Source organism: Orcinus orca, chromosome 18, assembly GCF_937001465.1.
Source record: "Orcinus orca chromosome 18, mOrcOrc1.1, whole genome shotgun sequence".
Taxonomy (NCBI): Eukaryota; Metazoa; Chordata; class Mammalia; order Artiodactyla; family Delphinidae; genus Orcinus; species Orcinus orca.
Window position 1 is genome coordinate 70,683,127 of NC_064576.1, and position 20,987 is coordinate 70,704,113.

At 40.8% G+C, this 20,987-nt stretch overlaps 1 protein-coding gene across 3 annotated transcripts in view; it reads right to left on the minus strand.

The window, feature by feature from the left end:
- Window positions 1-20,987, minus strand: part of B3GLCT (beta 3-glucosyltransferase) — a 108,987-nt gene that overhangs the window by 22,914 nt on the left and 65,086 nt on the right. For all 3 annotated transcript variants that reach the window (XM_012538951.3, XM_049701128.1, XM_049701127.1), the window contains 4 exons: window positions 16,294-16,413; window positions 14,648-14,717; window positions 4,317-4,430; window positions 1,884-1,983 (listed from right to left, as the gene is read on the minus strand). In XM_012538951.3, coding sequence (XP_012394405.1) covers window positions 1,884-1,983; window positions 4,317-4,430; window positions 14,648-14,717; window positions 16,294-16,413 — 404 coding nt within the window. The remainder of the gene's footprint in view (window positions 1-1,883; window positions 1,984-4,316; window positions 4,431-14,647; window positions 14,718-16,293; window positions 16,414-20,987) is intronic.

Here is a 20,987-nt window from a genome sequence, read left to right on the forward strand (position 1 = left end):
GCTTGGCAAACCTTATCCATCCCTTTATTGTTAGACTGCTTGAATGACTGTGTATCTTTCATATAAAGCATAGAGTTAGGGTTTGTTTTATGAGCCAATGTGAAAAGTTTGTTCTTTTATTAGGGGATTTAAAGCCACTCACATTTTGTGATATGACTGATGTTTGATTTCAACACTACAATTATTTTAGGTTTGAATTATTATACATATTATACTATATGTACTGTGTTTCCTTACTAACATTCTGGATATTAGAAAGTTTTCTTTTCCTGGTATTTATGTTCTATTTAACTTTTCACGTCTTACCATGCTTTTTCTCTTACTTGGTCTGTCAGTTTTACATCGGTATCCTTTGAATTCCATCCATTACCTGTACAATAGGCCATGATCTTATCCTATTGTCCTTTTAACTTCCTTTTTTTTTTTTTAAGTTGAATACTTTGTCAGAACATGTAACATTTACATACTGTTATTTACCCATGTCCCTACCCCCGTTGTGCTTTTAGTTCTACAAGTTAAATACATGAAATGCTCACCATCAGTCGTTTTACCCAAATTTCATCTTAGTTGCATGAACTTCTTTCCCTAATATCAATATATTCCTTAGGAAGGGCACGTGTGTACACTATTCCCTGAGTTTATGTACTGAGAACCTTTTCTGTAGCCTCAATATTGAAGAACATCTTAACTGCGTATAAAATCCGTGAGTCACAATTTCTTTGTTGAAAATGTTCCTCCACTGTTACCATATTTCTTATGTTATTTTGAGAAGTCTGACACCAGTCTAATCTTCTTGGTCTTTAGAGTATTTCATCACTTTGCCTAGAGACTCAGAGGACTTTATGATCAAAATCTAACAGTTTTACTAGGATATGTGAAGAAGCTGATGATCCCAGGTCAGTTTTCCCTGGGACCTACTAGGCCCTTTCAAGATATAAATTAAGGTCTTCTTTTATTTCTGGTAATTTACGTATTATTTCTGTTCTTTTGATTTTCGTCCATCAGGGACTCCAGTTATACATGCGTTAGATCTCACTGCTTCCTCCGTTTCAAACACAGACACTGTGAATTGTACTTTGTTGGGTGCTAGATGTTTTGTGTTTCTATAAATATTCTTGAGGTTTGTCCTTGGACGCAGGTCAATTACTTAGAAACAGTTTGGTCTTTGAGGGTCTTGCTTTAGTATCTGTTAGGTATGACCAAAGCACTGCTTAGTCTAGGGTTAGCTATTTCCCACTATTAAAGCAAGACCCGTCTACAAACTCTACCCAATACCTGTGAATCAAGGGTTTTCCAGTCTGGCTGGTGGGAAGAGGTACCATACTCAGCCCTCTGAGAGTGGTGGGCACCACTCCCTCTAATCACTCTGGTTGGTTCTTTCTCCAGCCTCCAGGAGTTTCCTCATGCATACGCACTGACTAAACTCTACTGAACACTTCGGGCGCCCCTCCACAGGTCTGCAGTGTTCTCTTCCTATGCAGCTCTCTCCTTTCCAGTGCTCTGTCCTGCAAACTCTAACGGCCTTGGTCTCCCCAGACTCTCAGCATCATCACTTCAACTCAAGGGCTCAGCTGGATTCCACCTGGGTTCCCCTCCCTGAGCAGGGACATGGAAACTCTCTACGACAGTTAGCTGGGGCAGTCATAGGACTCACCTCATTTGCTTCATGTGTCTCATTGATGACTGTCGTTTGTTGCCTAATATCAGTGTCTTAAAAACACTTATTTCATATATTGTGTCCTTTTGGGGGGTTGTTTCAGATGGGAGGGTAAATCCAGTCCCTGTTACTCCATCTTGGCCAGCGGCAGAAGTACCCGTCACCGTTTCTGACTATGAATATATGTAGAATTTAAAGCCACCCTAGGACAGGGATGACTCCTTACCTTATTAATGTGTCATCATCCACAATGACTAACCATGCTATTCTGTCATAGCTGTGGTTCAAAAATCTTTCCAAAATGGCAAATGTCTTTCCACAATGACCTAGGAAAGGTGAGAAGAAAACTTACAATGCATTATTTTCCTTAAAATATATATAATTCACTTGGAAACATTATTTTAGTTTTAAAGTGTTGTAAGTAAAAGTGTAAACACTGACATGCACCTTAAGAATTTGAAATTTTAAAAATTATCCTTTTCCAATTTCCATAGACATAGCGAACCAGGAAGAACATTAGAGATCATGAAATCAAAGGCATTCATTTCACACATGAGGGACTGAAGACCTAGAGAGATGAGGGGAATTACACAAGGTCAAGTACAGGTAGGACTAGTATCTTCACGCCAGACATACAAGAAAGTTGTAAGCCTCGAAGAAATTACAGGAGCCTGGCCATCTTTCCTTAGATCTACTTATTCTGAAGGGAAATATTAGAACCTCAAGCATCACAACCTTAGGGAAACAATGGTGCAAAAGTACAGTATTACACCTTCAATTATTTATTTTGTAAATATTTGCTATTAAGTTTCTAATATGCCAGACATGGTGGCCAGTTCTCAGATGTCACTAAAGATACAGTACTGAGTAAGACAGAGGCACAGTCCCTTAGATGCCAACGGATATCGAAGCTTTAATGGAAAATGCTGGGGCCAGGGTAGCAATGGAATGCTTGGGAAGAGAACTCAAGTCGATAAAAAAGAATAAGCCCCTCTCTTCAACAAAGTATTTGGTGACACGATAGAGAATAAACCACTTGATTTAACCTTTATTTTCCTTATTCTTGATCTCTTTATGTATTTTTAACCATTATAGTATGTATTTTTGAAAGCCACCTCAAATTCCTTTTGGATAAAGTAGACTATAAATGTGAGCAATAATAAGGTCAGACTAAAAATAAATCAAGAAATCAAGTAACGAGTGCATCAACAAATAAGTGATTATTATAGTCAAAGTCTAAACAGCAAGGTTACAGAAACAAACAAACAAAAAAATTCAAACAAAAATCATTTTTCCAAAACAGACAGACTTAGTGATATGTTTACTAACCTTGTCAGAATAATTGATAACTACAGGAATGACATATCTGATCTACACCGTACTTTTATCAATGAGGGCATATGAGCAACACTACCATAAAATAATCAAGATAAATTACAGAACAAGATGATCAACTCACTTTTTTTTTTTCATAAAAGGGTTTGGAGAAACCAGAAAACTAAAGAAAAAACATGGCAGGAACACTGGATAAAAATTAAGATGAACAGGGCTTCCCTGGTGGCGCAGCGGTTGAGAGTCCGCCTGCCGATGCAGGGGACACGGGTTCGTGCCCCGGTCCGGGAGGATCCCACGTGCCGCGGAGCGGCTGGGCCCGTGAGCCATGGCCGCTGAGCCTGCGCGTCCGGAGCCTGTGCTCCGCAACGGAAGAGGCCACAGCAGTGAGAGGCCCGCGTACCACCAAAAAAAAAAAAAAAATTAAGATGAACAAAGAGCATCTGAAGGTGAGGTGGCCAAATTTCTACTTCCATTTTTTTTGAAATAAAAAATGTTTTGAATTAGAAAGCCTGCAATCTGAAGAGAAAAGCAGGTATACTTCCAACAATTTACTAATTAAAATATTAATGTATATGGATACATATATGAGCTTATACTACATATAGCCCATGTAGAATGTGGTTAAGTGCTCTCAGAAGTACAAGCAAAATGCATCCTAGACCATAACAGACCATAAGCTTCAGGAGGATGGAAACGGTCAGCTTCATTCCTGCTTCCCTCAGTATCTACCAATGGCTGGCATGCAGCAGTTGGGTAACAGTCCTGGCTGGATAAATGGCTAAAATTAAATGAGGAGATGCTGTGTATGGGAAGATGATAAATTAACTCTGGACACCCCATTATGGCCACAGTGATCCATGAAGGTACAAAGAAATCTATTATTAAACTCTATCATAACTGTCATATACATAATTGTCATGTGCGTCAATCATATCAGTAGGACCGACTGAAAACTTGTAAACTTTGTTAGCACTAAAAGCACTTAAACTGCAAGAATTCATCCACATCCATGGGTAAAGATGTGAGGGAAGGAAAGAAAGAAACTTACATGTGGCAAAAATTATACTATTTATAAAATATTTCATTTTTATCTTAATTTACTATATTTACAGAGTGGACATTTTGCCTTTTTTTTTTTTTTTTTTTTTTGGTGGTGGGATGGTGGGTCGCCGCATGGCTTGCCGGATCTTAGTTCCCCAACTAGGGATTGAACCCGGGCCACGGCAGTGAAAGCACAGAGTCCAAACGTGGACTCTGGTGGACCGCCAGGGAATTCCCCAGAATGGACATTTTTCAATAAGAGTCGTCAGAACTAAGGACTCACCTCTCTCTGTATTAGGAATTCCCAGATCCACCGTCGGAACAGAACTGTCTGCGTAATCGCTGTAGTATTCGATGTGACCTGCCTGCCCCGCCCAAGTCTGCTTTACGATGGGGACTGAAAAAATGAGAGAGGGGACCGTCACTGGCACGGGCATCTAGGAAGCCTGGAATCTCAAAGTGGCGGGATAACCACCTATAAAGGAAGGGAAGCATTACTTGTTCTTCTTCAGGTGTCTCAAGACTAAGAGCTTGCTTTCTACCCTAAGAAATGCCAACAGCACAGGAATAAAATCCCCTTCTTGAGGCATTTTCACATATACTCTAGAGCCGAGCACTTCTCACTGCTGGTGATAAATACACTGCCTCCATATAAGGATAAATTTTCTAGTCTGATTATACTGTTGTGTTTACATTAATTTTAACTTTAATTAGTTTTTCTCTTTTCCCAATAGGCTGCTTCATTTAAAATTCACAACTGGACTTCTTAAATGCTTTTGAGGGGGGGAAATATAATTACTCCTAAAGATTGGAATATTGTACGTGGTTGTAGCTGAGATGTAAACTTGCCTCCCTCACGGTGGAGGGGGGACCTTTTCAAACTACACATCTCTCTGCCCGAAGATTCTTACAGGACCACCCAACCCTATAAAGGGCAGGACCCTACCCCTGAGAATCACTGCACATGATGGCTTACGTTACTGAGCTGCACTTTCGGAAAATGTGGAAAAATAAGATCGAGAACCGTTGCAGATTCTAAAACTCTATCATGAACAGATAAATTATTTTAATACAGTGAACACGAACAGCAGAAAACTCTCCTGGTTTTCTGCATTTTAGGGCGAGATGCTCAAAGGTAGCTGTGTCTCCGCACCTGACACAGAAATCTGCTTGATCACTGTGTGATATTAATTCACTTGACCAACTATCCCAGTAATTATTTTCTTCTGTACTTTAAGTTACTATCTGCATCTCTAAATTTTAAGAAGGGGTTTCTGCTGTTATTTTAATAGAAAAGATCATCATATCTAGATTTTATATTCTGTTGACTTAAGAATCTCAACTCTGATGAACCACATCTTCAGTTATTATTTTGAGACTTTATCAGATCACTTATCTTTCCCTTTTTCCCAATCTAAATAAAAATAAATGATATGCAAAAACTACCCATGCAATGCCAAATTTAAGTGTCTAGCTATGTTAGTCAGCAAACTGGGAGAGAAACTCAGACAGCCCTTACACAGAAAATACAAAAGTGCACCATTTTATAGTGCCATTATTGACCAGCTTTTAAAAAAGAAAAAGACCGATGAGTTCTGGACATTTGCTATAGTCATCACCAAATTGCATATTTTAAGCCACTAAATATTATTTTTATACATTAAAATGCAATTCTTCTGCAATCATAAAAAGGCAGATATAAAGATTTCTCCATCCCAGAATGGGCAAAGATGCAGTAAATAATAGATAAGGTCGCTGAGGGGGAAAAAAAAAGAAAAGAAATCCTTACTCTGTCCAAATTCCAGCACAACAAAAACCAACCTTGGCCCTGCAGTGGCAGCTTGCTTTGCATATAATAAGCAGGACTTACCCAGACAAGGCTCCCCGCAGCCTGCAGCCGCTAGTGGTCGCACTCTTGGGTAAAATGTCCTCCACTGCATAACGGGAAGAAGCTGTGAGGAAAGGCCAAGAATTTCCCTGGGTCCCAGCACCGGGGTCCTGCAAATTCTGCTTGCACTTTCCTCAGCCTTTAGCCTTCAGATTCTGTTTGCTCTAAGAGCTTTAATAAACAGGACAGGCATTTCTTCTCAATTCTCTAATTTGCATGAAGTTAAAATCAAAATCAAGTGTGAGTTAGCTCTTCCCTACACCTAACTACTTGCTTCCAGTTTTCGTTTGAAACAGATGAAACAGAAATGTCACTAAAGGTAAGGATTACTGTTAGACTCAGTGCCCAACACCCCGCACAGGGCCGGGGACCTAGTAGGCGCTCAATAAATAGCAGACTGAGGACTGGGTTTTGTCAGAATTCCAACAAAAGGCCAAGGGCTCTTTTTGGAACTAGTTTAAAGGAAGGTTTTATTCTTATCAACGATTCATCCTTTGGTACAAGACTGGTACCACCATTACCAATCATTTGAAAATAGACAAACCATTTCAACACAGTAACGTGTTCTGAGACTCTAACACCAAAAGCATCCAGCAGTGTATCATCTGTCCCCTTATCACTGTAACACCTGTGCATCTGTAAAGCAAGGCTGTCTCCTACAACAGCAGGTGAAGACTATTTGCAACCAGAGTTGATTCGAAACTACTTAAAACTTTAACAATATTGGTCTATTTTATTGTGACTGTCTGAATCCTAAATTGAATTCATTCTATTACTTATAATATATTTCATATTGTATTGAGGCACTAGATTCCTAAAGATATTAAACTTGGAGAAAATACTTCAATATAGTTATGTGATCTACTGTCTCATTTTCAATACAGAGAAGCATACTTTCTCCCACATAATAAAACAATAGTGAACGCCTCTTTCCAGAATGTTTGCCACAAGATAATTTAAAATTGGGGCAAAGTAAAAACTGTACTATTTAAAAAAACCCTCTGCCCAGATGGCATACGTCTTCCACATGGCTTTAAAGCCTGGAAGCAGGAGATGCATCTCCCTAAGAGGCACAGAACACACTTTTACTCCCAGTGAACTGACGTGCGAAACTGACTACAAGTGAAAATGAACTGACGCTTGAGCCCTGTACAACATCTGCCACCCAATTGTGCATGATCGTTTTGAGTTAAGGAGTCTACTGTTTTCAATTAACAAACGCACCTTTTGTCTCAGTATGACCACAAAGTAAAGCCCTGGGTTCTCTTCTCTTCTCAGGGAGAGACTTAGCGACAGCACCAAGCGTGTGCTCTGATTCCCGGGTTTAGAGATGAGGCATCTGGAAGACGGAAGAGCCCCCCCTCCTGGCTGACCTAACACAGCAGTTCAGGGCAGTCTGGCCCGTCTTCATCTGCGCAGCAGCCAGGGGAGAACCAAACTCTCCTTAATGACTCATGCACTCACTTCATCTAACACGGGGTGTGGCCTGCTAGCCGGCTGCATTTTCATTCAAACCCTCATGTTTTCAATGAGCAGACTGCGCCATGGTACCTACCGCACGGAACACGGCTACCACACACTCTTCAGAGTAAGTGTGTTCAGACCTAGAGGAAAGATCACTACAGTGAAGATAGCAAACAGGGATTTTTTTAATTCTGAAAGGAGTAAAGTGTTTCTTTTTAGGAGCTCAGGAAGCTGTGAAAAGGAACTAAAGGCTGAGCAAATGGTAATTTAACCTCTTTAATGAGAGAAGACCGCAGGAGGAGAAACACCTCAACCCACCGCGAACAGAAACGGTGGCTGCCACGTGGTATCTGAGACCCGCGTGGGAACCGCGTGGCAGGAGGACACAGAGAAAATCCGTAACATTCACTGACAGCTCATGTCACACAAGGAAAAACACATAACCCAGGAGGAAGTGATCAGGCGGAACGTTAAACTCCAGAGATCTTTTCCTTGCTTAAACATAACTTCACATGCTGTGGCAGTTCATCACTTTATGTAATACCTTCAAAGTTTCTTTAAAACCCTACCAACTGCTTGCATGTCAGCCAGCACTGCTGTTCCAATGCTGTCAATATGTATTTCTTTCTTAAGCCAAAAGATAGAGTATATTTTTGCTAACTGTGTCCTAAGTTGCTTTATTTCATCTAAATCAGAATCAAGACACAAGCAGTTATCAAAACGCTTGTTTCACTGTTGGGCAAAAAAAAAATTACAAGATGTAAAATCATTTTTTCTAATTTTGGAACTTGGCTTTATTATCAATTTTTCCAAAAGAGTATGAAAAATGAGTTCACTGTATATGTCCCCTTGCCTTGACTACAGCCTTAAACAGAATGTTTCATCCCTCACCCTCGTCCCTGGAGGAGCCAGGAGTAGGGGCCATGGCTAGGGTCCACCTACGCTCGGAACCAAGGGCAGCGCACACACAGTGAGAGCCTGCCTCCGGAGAAGTCACTGACTGTGTAGCCAGCTCTCAACTCCTCACAGATAAATACAGTCTTGTCTGTGTTTATTTTTTCCTTCACTGTCATTTGGTTTTTGTAACTTCAAGTGTTTCTACCAGAGTGCATACAGAAAGAAACAAGAAAACAAACCCCCCCAGTCCGTGTATTCTGCTTGAATAAAGCAGTAATATGCGAGGACAAGATGGGAATCTGAATTCCCAGCTCAACGTATATTTGAAATCATCTGCGGGTTTGAATTCCTGGTGACCCCTCCTGCTACTGAAAATAAAAAGCCTCCTGCCACAGCTTCTGGCCACGTCAAAACTGACCCTGAGCACAGCAGAGCATCAACACAGCTATCAAATACTATTTATCAAGCATTAGATTTATAATACATCCACAGAGAGTGCAGCACAGCTCTCTGTGGCAGAAAGAATTGGGGATTTGGAGCCAGAAACCCTGAGCCCCAGCTCCCCTGTTCAGTCTACAAGATGCCAAGCTATTTGTGTCTCAACCCAAAGGCAGCTTTCTCTATGATATCAAGCGAATAAAAATAATGACCACATCGCAAGGACTGTCAACATGAAATCAGATGATAGAATACATGTGAAAAACACACGAGAAAATGTAAAAAAAGATTAGCAGTCAGAAGCAGCTACTGTGGCGTTCTCACTGAAACTAAAACGATTACTGGGTAATTCTCTGGGCCAGCTGGTGACTGGACTAGATTTCCAAAACGAGGAGCAGAGCCCACTGGCCCGGGCAGGTTTCACTTCCATCAAGCAGAATGGACCTCAGAGCCCCTAAAATACTGCTGCCTAGACTATCTTTTCAAACAAACAGGTCCAAGTTCAAAAATGGCTTGTCACAGCAGCTCGGCTGTGACATCCGCAAAATACCTCTTAGGTCTCGGTTTGCAGTGATCCCAGGTGCAAATTAAGAGCTGGTCTGGGGAGGCTTGGTTTTAATGCTCCTAACAGGCTTCGAAGATTTTATCATTTTTAAAGAACTTCGACTCAAAATTCAAATATAAAAGCATTTGATAGATACCTGAAAGGATTATCACAACCTTATGCAAAGTTAAGCAAGCAATAAACTAGATTATTATAAATGACATTAAAATTAGCAAACTTTTTTTTTTTCATATCTGTAGAACATGAAAACTACAACAGGGATGGTCCCTAATTTTAGGGCTTTACTGTCAACTTGAAAAATGTGTTTCTAAAGAGAAAACACTACCACCCCCATTCCTAACATTGATATTGTACTCCAAGTGCAGCTTCAAGATCAAGTAAATCAATCTGAGCACTTCTGCTTGCTGTTTTTTTAAAAAAAAAAAAAAAAAAAGCAGCCAGTTCATTTCCCTTGACACTGTTTTTTTTATTTTAACATCTTTATTGAAGTATAATTGCTTTACAGTGGTGTGTTAGTTTCTGCTTTATAACAAAGTGAATCAGTTATACATATACATGTGTTCCCATATCTCTTCCCTCTTGCATCTCCCTCCCTCCCACCCTCCCTATCCCACCCCTCTAGGTGGACACAAAGCACCGAGCTGATCTCCCTGTGCTATGCAGCTGCTTCCCACTAGCTATTTTACTTTTGGTAGTGTATATACGTCCGTGCCACTCTCTCACTTCGTCCCAGCTTACCTTCCCCCTCCCCATGTCAAGTCCATTCTCTACATCTGAGTCTTTATTCCTGTCCTGACCCTAGATTCTTCAGAAGTTTTTTTTTTTTTTTAGATTCCATATATATGTGTTAGCATACGGTATTTGTTTTTCTCTTTCTGACTTACTTCACTCTGTATGACAGTCTATAGGTCCATCCACCTCACTACAAATAACTCAATTTCGTTTCTTTTTATGGCTGAGTAATATTCCATTGTATATATGTGCCACATCTTCTTTATCCATTCATCCAATGATGGACACTTAGATTGCTTCCATGTCCTGACTATTGTAAATAGTGCTGCAATGAATATTGTGGTACATGACTCTTTTTAAATTATGGTTTTCTCAGGGTATATGCCCAGTAGTGGGATGGCTGGGTCATATGGTAGTTCTATTTTTAGCTTTTTAAGGAACCTCCATACTGTTCTCCATAGTGGCTGTATCAATTTACATTCCCACCAACAGTGAAAGAGGGTTCCCTTTTCTCCACACCCTCTCCAGCATTTATTCTTCATAGATTTTTTGATGATGCCCATTCTGACTGGTGTGAGGTGATACCTCACTGTAGTTTTGATTTGTATTTCTCTAATGATTAGTGATGCTGAGCATTCTTTCATGTGTTTGTTGGCAGTCTGTATATCTTCTTTGGAGAAATGTCTATTTAGGTCTTCTGCCCATTCTTGAATTGGATTGTTTGCTTTTTTGATATTGAGCTGCCTGAGCTGCCTGTGGAGATTACTCCTTTGTCACCTGCTTCATTTGCAAATATTTTCTCCCATTCTGAGGGTTGTCTTTTCGTATTGTTTATGGTTTCTTTTGCTGTGCAAAAGCTTTTAAGTTTCATTAGGTCCCATTTGTTTATTTTTGTTTTTATTCCCATTTCTCTAGGAGGTGGGTCAAAAAGGATCTTGATGTGATTTATGTCATAGAGTGTTCTGCCTATGTTTTTCTCTAAGAGTTTTATAGTGTCTGGCCTTACATTTAGGTCTTTAATCCATTTTGAGTTTATTTTTGTGTATGGTGTTAGGGAGTGTTCTAATTTCATTCTTTTACATGCAGCTGTCCAGTTATCCCAACACCACTTACTGAAGAGGCTGTTTTTCCTCCATTGTATATGCTTGCCTCCTTTATCAAAGATACGGTGACCATATGTGCGTGGGTTTATCTCTGGGCTTTCTATCCTGTTCCATTGACCTATATTTCTGTTTTTGTGCCAGTACCATACTGTCTTGATTACTGTAGCTTTGCAGTACAGTCTGAAGTCCAGGAACCTGATTCCTGCAGCTCCGTTTTTCTTTCTCAAGATTGCTTTGGCTATGTGGGGTCTTTTGTGTTTCCATAAAATTTGTGAAATTTTTTGTTCTAGTTCTGTGAAAAATGCCAGTGGTAGTTTGATAGGGATTGCATTGAATCTGTAGATTGCTTTGGGTAGTAGAGTCATTTTCACAATGTTGATTCTTCCAATCCAAGAACATGGTATATCTCTCCATCTGTTTGTATCGTCTTTAATTTCTTTCATCAGTGTCTTACAGTTTTCTGCATACAGGTCTTTTGTCTCCTCAGGTAGGTTTATTCCTAGGAATTTTATTCTTTTTGTTGCAATGGTAAATGGGAGTGTTTCCTTAATTTCTCTTTCAGATTTTTCATCATTAGTGTATAGGAATGCAAGAGATTTCTGTGCATTAATTTTGTATCCTGCTACTTTACCAAATTCATTGATTAGCTCTAGTAGTTTTCTGGTAGCATCTTTAGGATTCTCTACGTATAATATCATGTCATCTGCAAACAGTGACAGTTTTACTTCTTCTTTTCTGATTTGGATTCCTGTAACTTCTTTTTCTTCTCTGATTGCTGTGGCTAAAACTTCCAAAACTATGTTGAATAATAGTGGTGAGAGGGGCAACCTGTCTTGTTTCTGATCTTAGTGGAAATGCTTTCAGTTTTTCACCATTGAGAACAATGTTGGCTGTGGGCTTGTCATAAATGGCCTTTATTATGTTGAGGTAAGTTCCCTCTATGCCTACTTTCTGGAAGGTTTTTATTATAAATAAGTGTTGAATTTTGTCAAAAGCTTTCTCTGGGGCTTCCCTGGTGGCGCAGTGGTTGAGAGTCCGCCCGCCGATGCAGGGGACACGGGTTCGTGCCCCGGTCTGGGAAGATCCCACATACCGCGGAGCGGCTGGGCCCGTGAGCCATGGCCGCTGAGCCTGCGCGTCCGGAGCCTGTGCTCCGCAACGGGAGAGGCCACAGCAGTGAGAGGCCCGCGTACCGCAAAAAAAACAAACAAACAAACAAACAAAAAAAAGCTTTCTCTGCATCTACTGAGATGATCATATGGTTTTTCTTCTTCAATTTGTAAATATGGTGTATCACATTGACTGATTTGCATATATTGAAGAATCCTTGCATTCCTGGGATAAACCCCACTTGATCGTGGTGTGTGATCCTTTTAATGTGCTGTTGGATTCTGTTTGCTAGCATTTTGTTGAGGATTTTTGTATCTATGTTCATTAGTGCTACTGGCCTGTAGTTTTCTTTTTTTGTGACATCTTTGTCTGGTTTTGGTATCAGGTTGATGGTCGCCTCATAGAATGAGTTTGAGAGTGTTCCTCCCTCTGCTATATTTTGGAAGAGTTTGAGAAGGATAGGTGTTAGCTCTTTTCTAAATGTTTGATAGAATTCGCCTGTGAAGCCATCTGGTCCTGGGCTTTTGTTTGTTGGAAGATTTTTAATCACAGTTTCAATTTCAGTGCTCATGATTGGTCTGTTTTTATCTTCTTTTTCTTCCTGGTTCAGTCTTGGAAGGTTGTGATTTTCTCAGAATTTTTCCATTTCTTCCAGGTTGTCCATTTTTGGCATATAGTTGCTTGTAGTAATCTCTCATGATCCTTTGTATTTCTGCAGTGCCTTCACACTTTTTTAATGAAAAGTATTTGTCAAAAACCATCCTACACTGCCAATGCAGGGGGCACGGGTTCAACCCCTGGTCCAGGAAGATCCCACACAATGTGGAGCAGCTAAGCCGATGCACCACAATTACTCAGCCTGTGCTTTAGAGCCCACGAGCCACAAGTAATCAGCCTGCACGCTGCAACTACCGAGCCCACGTGCCACAACTGCTGGAGCCTGCATGCTCTAGGGCCCCTGTGCTGCAACTGCTGAGCCCACATGCTGCAACTACTGAAGTCCGCATGACTAGAGCCCGTGCTCCACAAGAGAAGCCACTGCAATGAGTAGCCTGCACACCGCAACAAAGAGTAGCCCCCCCCTTGCAGCAACTAGAGAAAGCCCACACACAGCAACAAAGACCCAAAATGCAGCCAAATATATATATATAAATAAATAAAAGAAACTTAAAAAAAAACATCCTTCAGAGCCCTTACAGATTATGAAAAAGACAAAAGAATATTAAATCTAGGTTACATTTATGATAAATGAAATTTTTAAGTGCTATATTGATTTTTGATAGTATTTTAGGACTCATATAATGAATGTATATGTTTATTTAGGCTGATTTAATAGGACTTAGAATTTATCATGACTATTTTAGGTAACCATGAAGGTTTATAGTAAATGTACTTTAAAGATAGTGTTGACTATAACAAGATTTGAATTTATGTCAGTGTCTTAAATACTTTAATCCCAAATTATAATTTTCTTTTATTTGGAAAATATGATCCCCTTTAAAATATAATTTGTAAATACATTATCACATAAATTATATAAATGAACTCCCCACATAGCTCTAATCCCACAAAAAAAGACAGCTGGTTTAGAAATCTCTCCTCTATAAATATCACACGCTTGGTGAAATTGAGTCTGTTCATGGAAAAAATTAAAATATGTGCTAAAATTAGAAAATGCAAAAGACTGTCTAACCTTCAATTTCAGAAAAGTGCTGCTTGAAATAAGGTGAAAAAAGAGATAAATTATGTATTTATATTTAAGGTAGGCTTTTTAAAAAATAGTATCATAATAACTTAGTAGAATTCTGAAATGAAACCAACAATTTGAATAAAAACAACATTCATCTATCAATACATGCAGGATTTCCTTAAGAAGGAACCATTGCTTGTAAGGCACATTTTTCCTTTTCTCTATATATCTACATGTGAGCAAATACATATCCTTACTTAAAAGTTCTGATGTGTGCATTTGAAATAAATATAAAAAGAAGGAACAGTGTTAGAAAAACATTCTTTTGGGCATTCTGTTACCCTGAAATCCCCTCTCATACTCATACAGCTCAGAGACTGCACTTGGACATAACAGGACATTGTTTTGCAAAATGGACTGTTGTTCACTAACTGTCTCCTAGATTGCCACAGCTGAGCTTTTCCATTTCCAATTTAAAATACTGCTCTAATCAGTCCTTAGAAGGGCTATGACCACTCATGTTGCAATACAAAATTGTCTTTTCTAATTGATCTTGGTGATTGAAGTGGTATGATGAAGAATACTGATTAAATAACTGCTTTTACTTCAGTGACATATTTGTCATTGTCCCTTTTATTTAGGTTGAGTTTATATCTGGTTTGTACTGTTGTTTTAAAGGCAGTTTGCATTTTTAAAGTTCAATAAAAATGAATAACCCAAAACATACTTCTGTCACCATGAAATTTCTTGCATGTCTTTACTGCAACAAAAATATCCTTCTTCTTCACTGGATTTCCCTAAAAAAAGAAAAAAATATATATGCATACATGAGTCAATGTGTCTTAACTGCACATCCACATTAGCTCTCACATGCTCTCAAGTTCAAATTCACCAATGTCAGGGACATCACACTTGTCTCCAGGATTAAGTTTTAGGGGAAAAAAGGAACCGTAGCTCCGCTGACCACAAGCCTTTGCTCAGCCAGACCGGCCCCAGGATCCCGGGTCAGCATCTCCACTGTGTCACCTGGACGAGTGTCCTCAGCTCTCTAAACCTCCATCTGCTCATTTAGGAAATCAGGATGATAACCAACCACCCGTACGGCTGCTTTTATTACTACTATTTATTAAGCGCACCACAGGTACCCAGTAAATGTTGGCTACCTTCCCTTTCCTTTTTCCAGCTGGTGAAGATTTTTGTCAAAGGGAGAGAGAAGTAGGGGGATGTTTTAGTGTAAAATAAGAGACGACTCCCTTCTGGGGGCCCAGCCTTACTTTGATGTTAAAGTATTTTTATGGCCCTTTATCGTCTACCCAAATCTAGGCAACAGCGATGTTCTGTCCTCTGCCAAAGGCAGGATAACTTCCAACACTTTGGAGGAGCCTGGAGCCCTGCCCTGGTTCCAGCCCAGGCCGATCACGCAGATGAAGGGGCTCACAGAGGGGCTTGCGGACAACCCACACCCAGGCCGTGGGCACTTCACGGAGGGAGCTGGGTTGGGCGGCGTGTTCTGGCCCCTTTATCGCTGTCTTAGCCCTGCAGTGATACTCAATCCTGATTCTGCATCATTTGGGGCTGGTTTATAGCGACACGTAACTGCAGTTCTGTCATGTCACTGAAGGCACTAGGAGGTCAACCCCTCCAGACTGTCCAGGAGAACATTAAAGAACAAGCAAGCATAATGTCTAAAAAGACATCTCCCCCTCAGGAACTGTGCCAACAGTACAGATTCTCTCCCACTGTTGCAGTGTGTGTGTGTGTCTGTGTGTACATGTACTCCTCTTTGAAAATGCAACACACAGACTTCTGTATTGATGACTTGAAAATAACAGACAACATCTGAGGTAGTGAATATATTTTTCATTATGAGGAAGGACTGTTAACCACCCAGCTGAGTCCCGGGGTCTTCAGGCCCATCCTGGGGACTGGTCCAAGGGTCTACCCTAACAAGTAGGTTCAATCTAAAAGTTCTGCACAGTCTCAGGTGAGATCAAAGTGAGGTCACTGGCTGAGAAAGTAAAGGGGGTGGGCTCGAGGAGAAGGCTTAGGAATAACGGGAAATGTCTGAGATTGCCTTGCTAGGAAATAGAATAGGAATTCCAACAGCTACACGCTACATCTTCAACAAAAGAAATGACTCCAGGCTACACCTCCGCAGCTCTCAGTGCCACTCTGCTCTCTTCTCTTGTGCGAAACAGGGTAATGACAGTGCTCACCTTATAGGGCCAGTATCCCCAGAAACATGATATATAGTTCTCACGTGGCACATGGCAGATGTTGGGGTTTTTTAGGATGGAAAGTGCTAGGACAACATTGTGCACAGCATGTATGTTTTCCTTTGACACACGAGGAAGCTGTCCTTTTATTACTTACGCAAAGTGGTAGAAAAGAATGAAATGTGGTGGCACAGGAAGAGTCCACCCCGTCTGTACAAAACTCAGGCACAGGAGTGAGGGGCGGTCCATCACCTCTGTCCCAGATGTAGAGAGCGATCTGTCACACAGGAAACTGGCATGAATGAAAGCTCTTAACCAGCACCACAGGTCCACAAAGGTATGAAACATCTCAAGGCAAGCAGACCTGACCTCCTCTAGAGAATGTTAAATTGAACCACATCAATATGTCAGCATTCAACAGTTTTTTGTTTTTTGTTTTTTTTTTTTTTGCGGTACGCGGGCCTCTCACTGTTGTGGCCCCTCCCGTGCGGAGCACAGGCTCCAGACGCGCCGGCCCAGCCGCTCCGTGGCATGTGGGATCCTCCCAGACCGGGGCACGAACCCGCGTCCCCCGCTTCGGCAGGCGAACTCTCAACCACTGCGCCACCAGGGAAGCCCTTTGGGGTTTTTTTTACTTACAAAAGGAGTAATTCCATGTGGAGCAATCTAATCTTTTATTAACCGTAAACAATTAATTAAGAATCAGTATTCTGACCTCCAAAAAATTCCACATTGTCATAAGCAACTTTAGGGAAGCTATTTCAGGGATTCTAAAACATCACAGAGAAAGATAAAAGGAAATATCATGACTCTGGTTTCCTGCAGGATGGTAATTACATACCCTGAAAAAACGACTGGCTGAAAATATCTGAAAATATCGAGATAAAATATTTTTCAAAGCATTTTAAATGTATTGCTAACTTGGCACAAAAATGTGGAGCTTATGAGGACAAAAATGGAAAGTGAGAACCTGAGGAAAAAGGCCACTGAGGGTAGTTTTCCCCAGTAGGTATCAGCTGGGCTCTGAGGATGCCAAGGTTCTGGTGCATGTTAAGAGAATAAAGCCCATGACCTGCCCAAGGTGGGGCGTGTCTAACAGCAAAGCCCCAAAACTGGCACTAGATGGAGGGAAAAATCATCTCCAGATATCCTGAGGTTAGGTAACCAAAGGCAGGCCTCCCTCATTTGTCACCTACGTGTTCCAGAAACACCTCGGAGTAATTTAAAGCGGCCCTAAGTCAGCCTGAGCCTCTAGCAGCCGGCAAAAACTAATCCAAATCCTTACTGAGGAGCCCGCAACCTTAATATAGGACGGGGGACGGCCACAGTTCCCAAGGAGCTAAAGTACTCGGAAAAATCACAAAAAGTAGTACAAAGAGACGAGATGATGGGCAAGAGCCAGCAGACACAGCTTGCTCAGGCCCAGAAGACTTTGGGGATTGGAATGATCAAGCACAGAAGAGAAAATGTTTCATATATTTTCATAAAGAAAAGAAAAACTTTAAAACATGAGCAAAATTTCTGAAAGATTGTACAAGAGAGCAAATTTGAAAAAGAAACGTCTAGAACTTGTAGATGTGAAAAATACAATGCTTAGGGCTTCCCTGGTGGTGCAGTGGTTGAGAGTCCGCCTGCCGATGCAGGGGACACGGGTTCGTGCCCTGGTCCGGGAGGATCCCACATGCCGTGGAGCAGCTGGGCCCATGAGCCATGGCCGCTGAGCCTGCGCGTCCGGAGCCTGTGCTTCGCAACGGGAGAGGCCACAGCAGTGAGAGGCCTGCGTACAGCAAAAAAAAAAAAAAAAAAAAAGAAGAAAAATACAACGCTTAAAATGAACATTTTAATGGTGGGGATAAACAGCATATTAGACACAGCTGAATAAAAACTAGGGAACTAAAAGATGAAGTCCTCCAAGTTATTTGAAATGTAGCCCAGCTAGAAACAGAGATGGGGAATGTAGAAGAGAAGTTCAAACCTCTAGCATATATCTAAAGTTCCAGAAGGAGATAACAGAGGGGATGAGAAAACAGCTGAAAAGACAATGGCTGAGAATTTTTTTTAAATGTAATTTAAAAAAAATAGGATTGCTTAACAATCCTATTATAGAAAGGCCCAATGAATTCTAAGCAGGATTAGAAAAAGAAGAGTCTGCACCTAGACGTATATATACCATAGTGAAACTGCAGAACACCAAAGACAAAGAACAATCTTAAAAGCAGCCAGAGAAACGGCAGATTACTGACGATGGAACCATGTAAGAGTGGCGGTTGATTTCCTAACACAACAGCAGTAACAGAAGCCAGAGCACAGGGGAACAACAGTACTGTGATGAGAGAAAATGTCTCACAACCTAGAATTGTACACATAATGCAACTATGTCTCAAGAACAAAACTGAAATAAATTATTTTTTTAATTATTTATAGTCCCTATATATTTATTTATTTATTTATGGCTGTGTTGGGCCTTCGTTTCTGTGCGAGGGCTTTCTCTAGTTGTGGCAAGTGGGGGCCGCTCTTCATCGCAGTGCGCGGGCCTCTCACTACTGCGGCCTCTCTTGTTGCGGAGCACAGGCTCCAGACGCGCAGGCTCAGTAGTTGTGGCTCACGGGCCCAGTTGCTCCGCGGCATGTGGGATCTTCCCAGACCAGGGCTCGAACCAGTGTCCCCTGCATTGGCAGGCAGATTCTCAACCACTGCGCCACCAGGGAAGCCCCTGAGATAATTTTTAAGGAAAAAAAAAAAACCAAAAAAAAACGGAGAATTTGCCACCTCACTAAAAAGGAAATTCTGAAGGATGTACTTCAGGAAGAATAAAAATGATCCCCGTTGGCAGGTCCAAGAAGCAAAACAGAATAGTGAGCACAGACACGGCAAATACAGGGTTAAGCTAATACAAATCATTTAACTGTATAAAGTAAGGAAGGACAATATCTGAGTTGCGGGGTTGAAAAAAAAGAAAGAACAAAAATACTGGACAAAAGAGCATAAAACCTGGAGAGGGATAATCAGAGTTATTATGCTCAGGCCCTTAGATTTTTAGGCTATTGATTAATCAGCCACTTACTGTACATGTTAAAGTACAGTAAGTCCCCTGCATACGAACACGTTCCGTTCCAAGAGCGAGTCTGTAAGTCCAATTTGTTCGTAAGTCCAACAAAGTTAGCCTAGGTGCCCAACTAACACAATCGGCCATATAGTACCGCACTGTAACAGGTTTATAATACGTTTGCGTCTTTGAGAGTTCGCAACTTGAAGGTTCGTATGTAGGGGACTTACTGTATTTAAAACAACCATTAAGGAACAGACATTGAGAATGAACTTCAAAAATAACAGAGGAGGGAAAAAAATGGAATAAAAATTTTAAAAATCTAAAAGAAAGCAAGGAAATTTTCAAAAGAAAAAAATGGGAGACAAAGGATAAAATAAAGTGTTAGTAAGCATGAAAAATGTAAATTTGCTATATGGTTTGAAGATAAAGATTGTCAAACTGGGAGAAAAAAACAAACACGTCCTCTTTAAGAGAGATGCATCAGAAGAGGACACAAAAGAATGGAAAGAAAAAAATGAAAAACAATGATGAAGCAAACACCAAAAGAAAGCTAGTATAGAAGTGTTCCTGTCAACAAAATAAATGCTAAGGCAAAGAGCATTACTAGAGATAAAGATGCATTTACGGAGAGGAGGTAACAATTCTAAACTTGTATGCATCTAATTAACATAGCCTCAGAGTATAAATAGCAAGAGTTGGCAGTTCCACAAAGAGACACTGTCACCACTATCATGGAAGATTTTCACATTCCTCCCTTAGTAAATGCCGGATCAAGCAGACAAAACGAAAGCAGGAAAAGGGAGAGAGGGAGGAAATCAAATATGTGAAAAGCACAACAGATTAACTGATTAATCTATTTGTTCTTTAGTAGACATAAAGAGATTATACCACCCCCAAATCAGAGCACATACATCCTTTTCTCCATTTATGAAAAGTGAACATGAACTAGGCCATTAAGCAAACCTAAAAATATTTCAAATGACTGTTATATAGACCCATCATACTAAGTTAGAAATCAATAACAACACACAAATATACTGAGTCACAATGAAAAATGTATTTTTTAAAGTCGGTCACCGTCAAAAAACAGTTTAAAAGCTTCTGCCCTAGAGAAACTCTTGTAGAGGATCATCATGACACATGTCAAAAACATTCATAGAACTGGTGACCGCAACAGCAAAACCCAGTCGCCGCCCGGAGGCCCACTACCAGCAGACTGGGCAGATACACTGTGTGTGGTCCTGGGAGAGACAGTTACACAAAGTGACGACAGTTCATTAAAGCCACATGTATCAACACGGATGACTTTCAAATTAGAACATTATTCAGGGTACAGTTCTGTTTATATAAAGGCCAGAAGGATGCAAAACTATGTATTATTCAGAGATACATTCATATGTGATCAAATATGAAGAAAAGGGGGCCAGGGAGAGAATTCAAGAAAGTTGTTGACTCTCGTTAGAACGAAGGGGGACCCTCCTGGGGAGATACTTACAGGTAGCCTCCAAGCAACTGATCAAGTTCAATCTCTTAAGCATAGATATTCTGACTGATCTTTATACCTTTCATGTATGTTAGAGGGTTTTTTGGTATGTTATTCAATGTTTCATAGACTCCCAAACCTGGGTATCTATACCTGAGCTGACTTTTCATTAAAAATATCTAGACAGGGCTTCCCTGGTGGCGCAGTGGTTGAGAGTCCACCTGCCAATGCAGGGTACGCGGGTTCGTGCCCCGGTGCGGGAGGATCCCGCATGCCGCGGAGCGGCTGGGCCCGTGAGCCATGGCCACTGAGCCTGCGC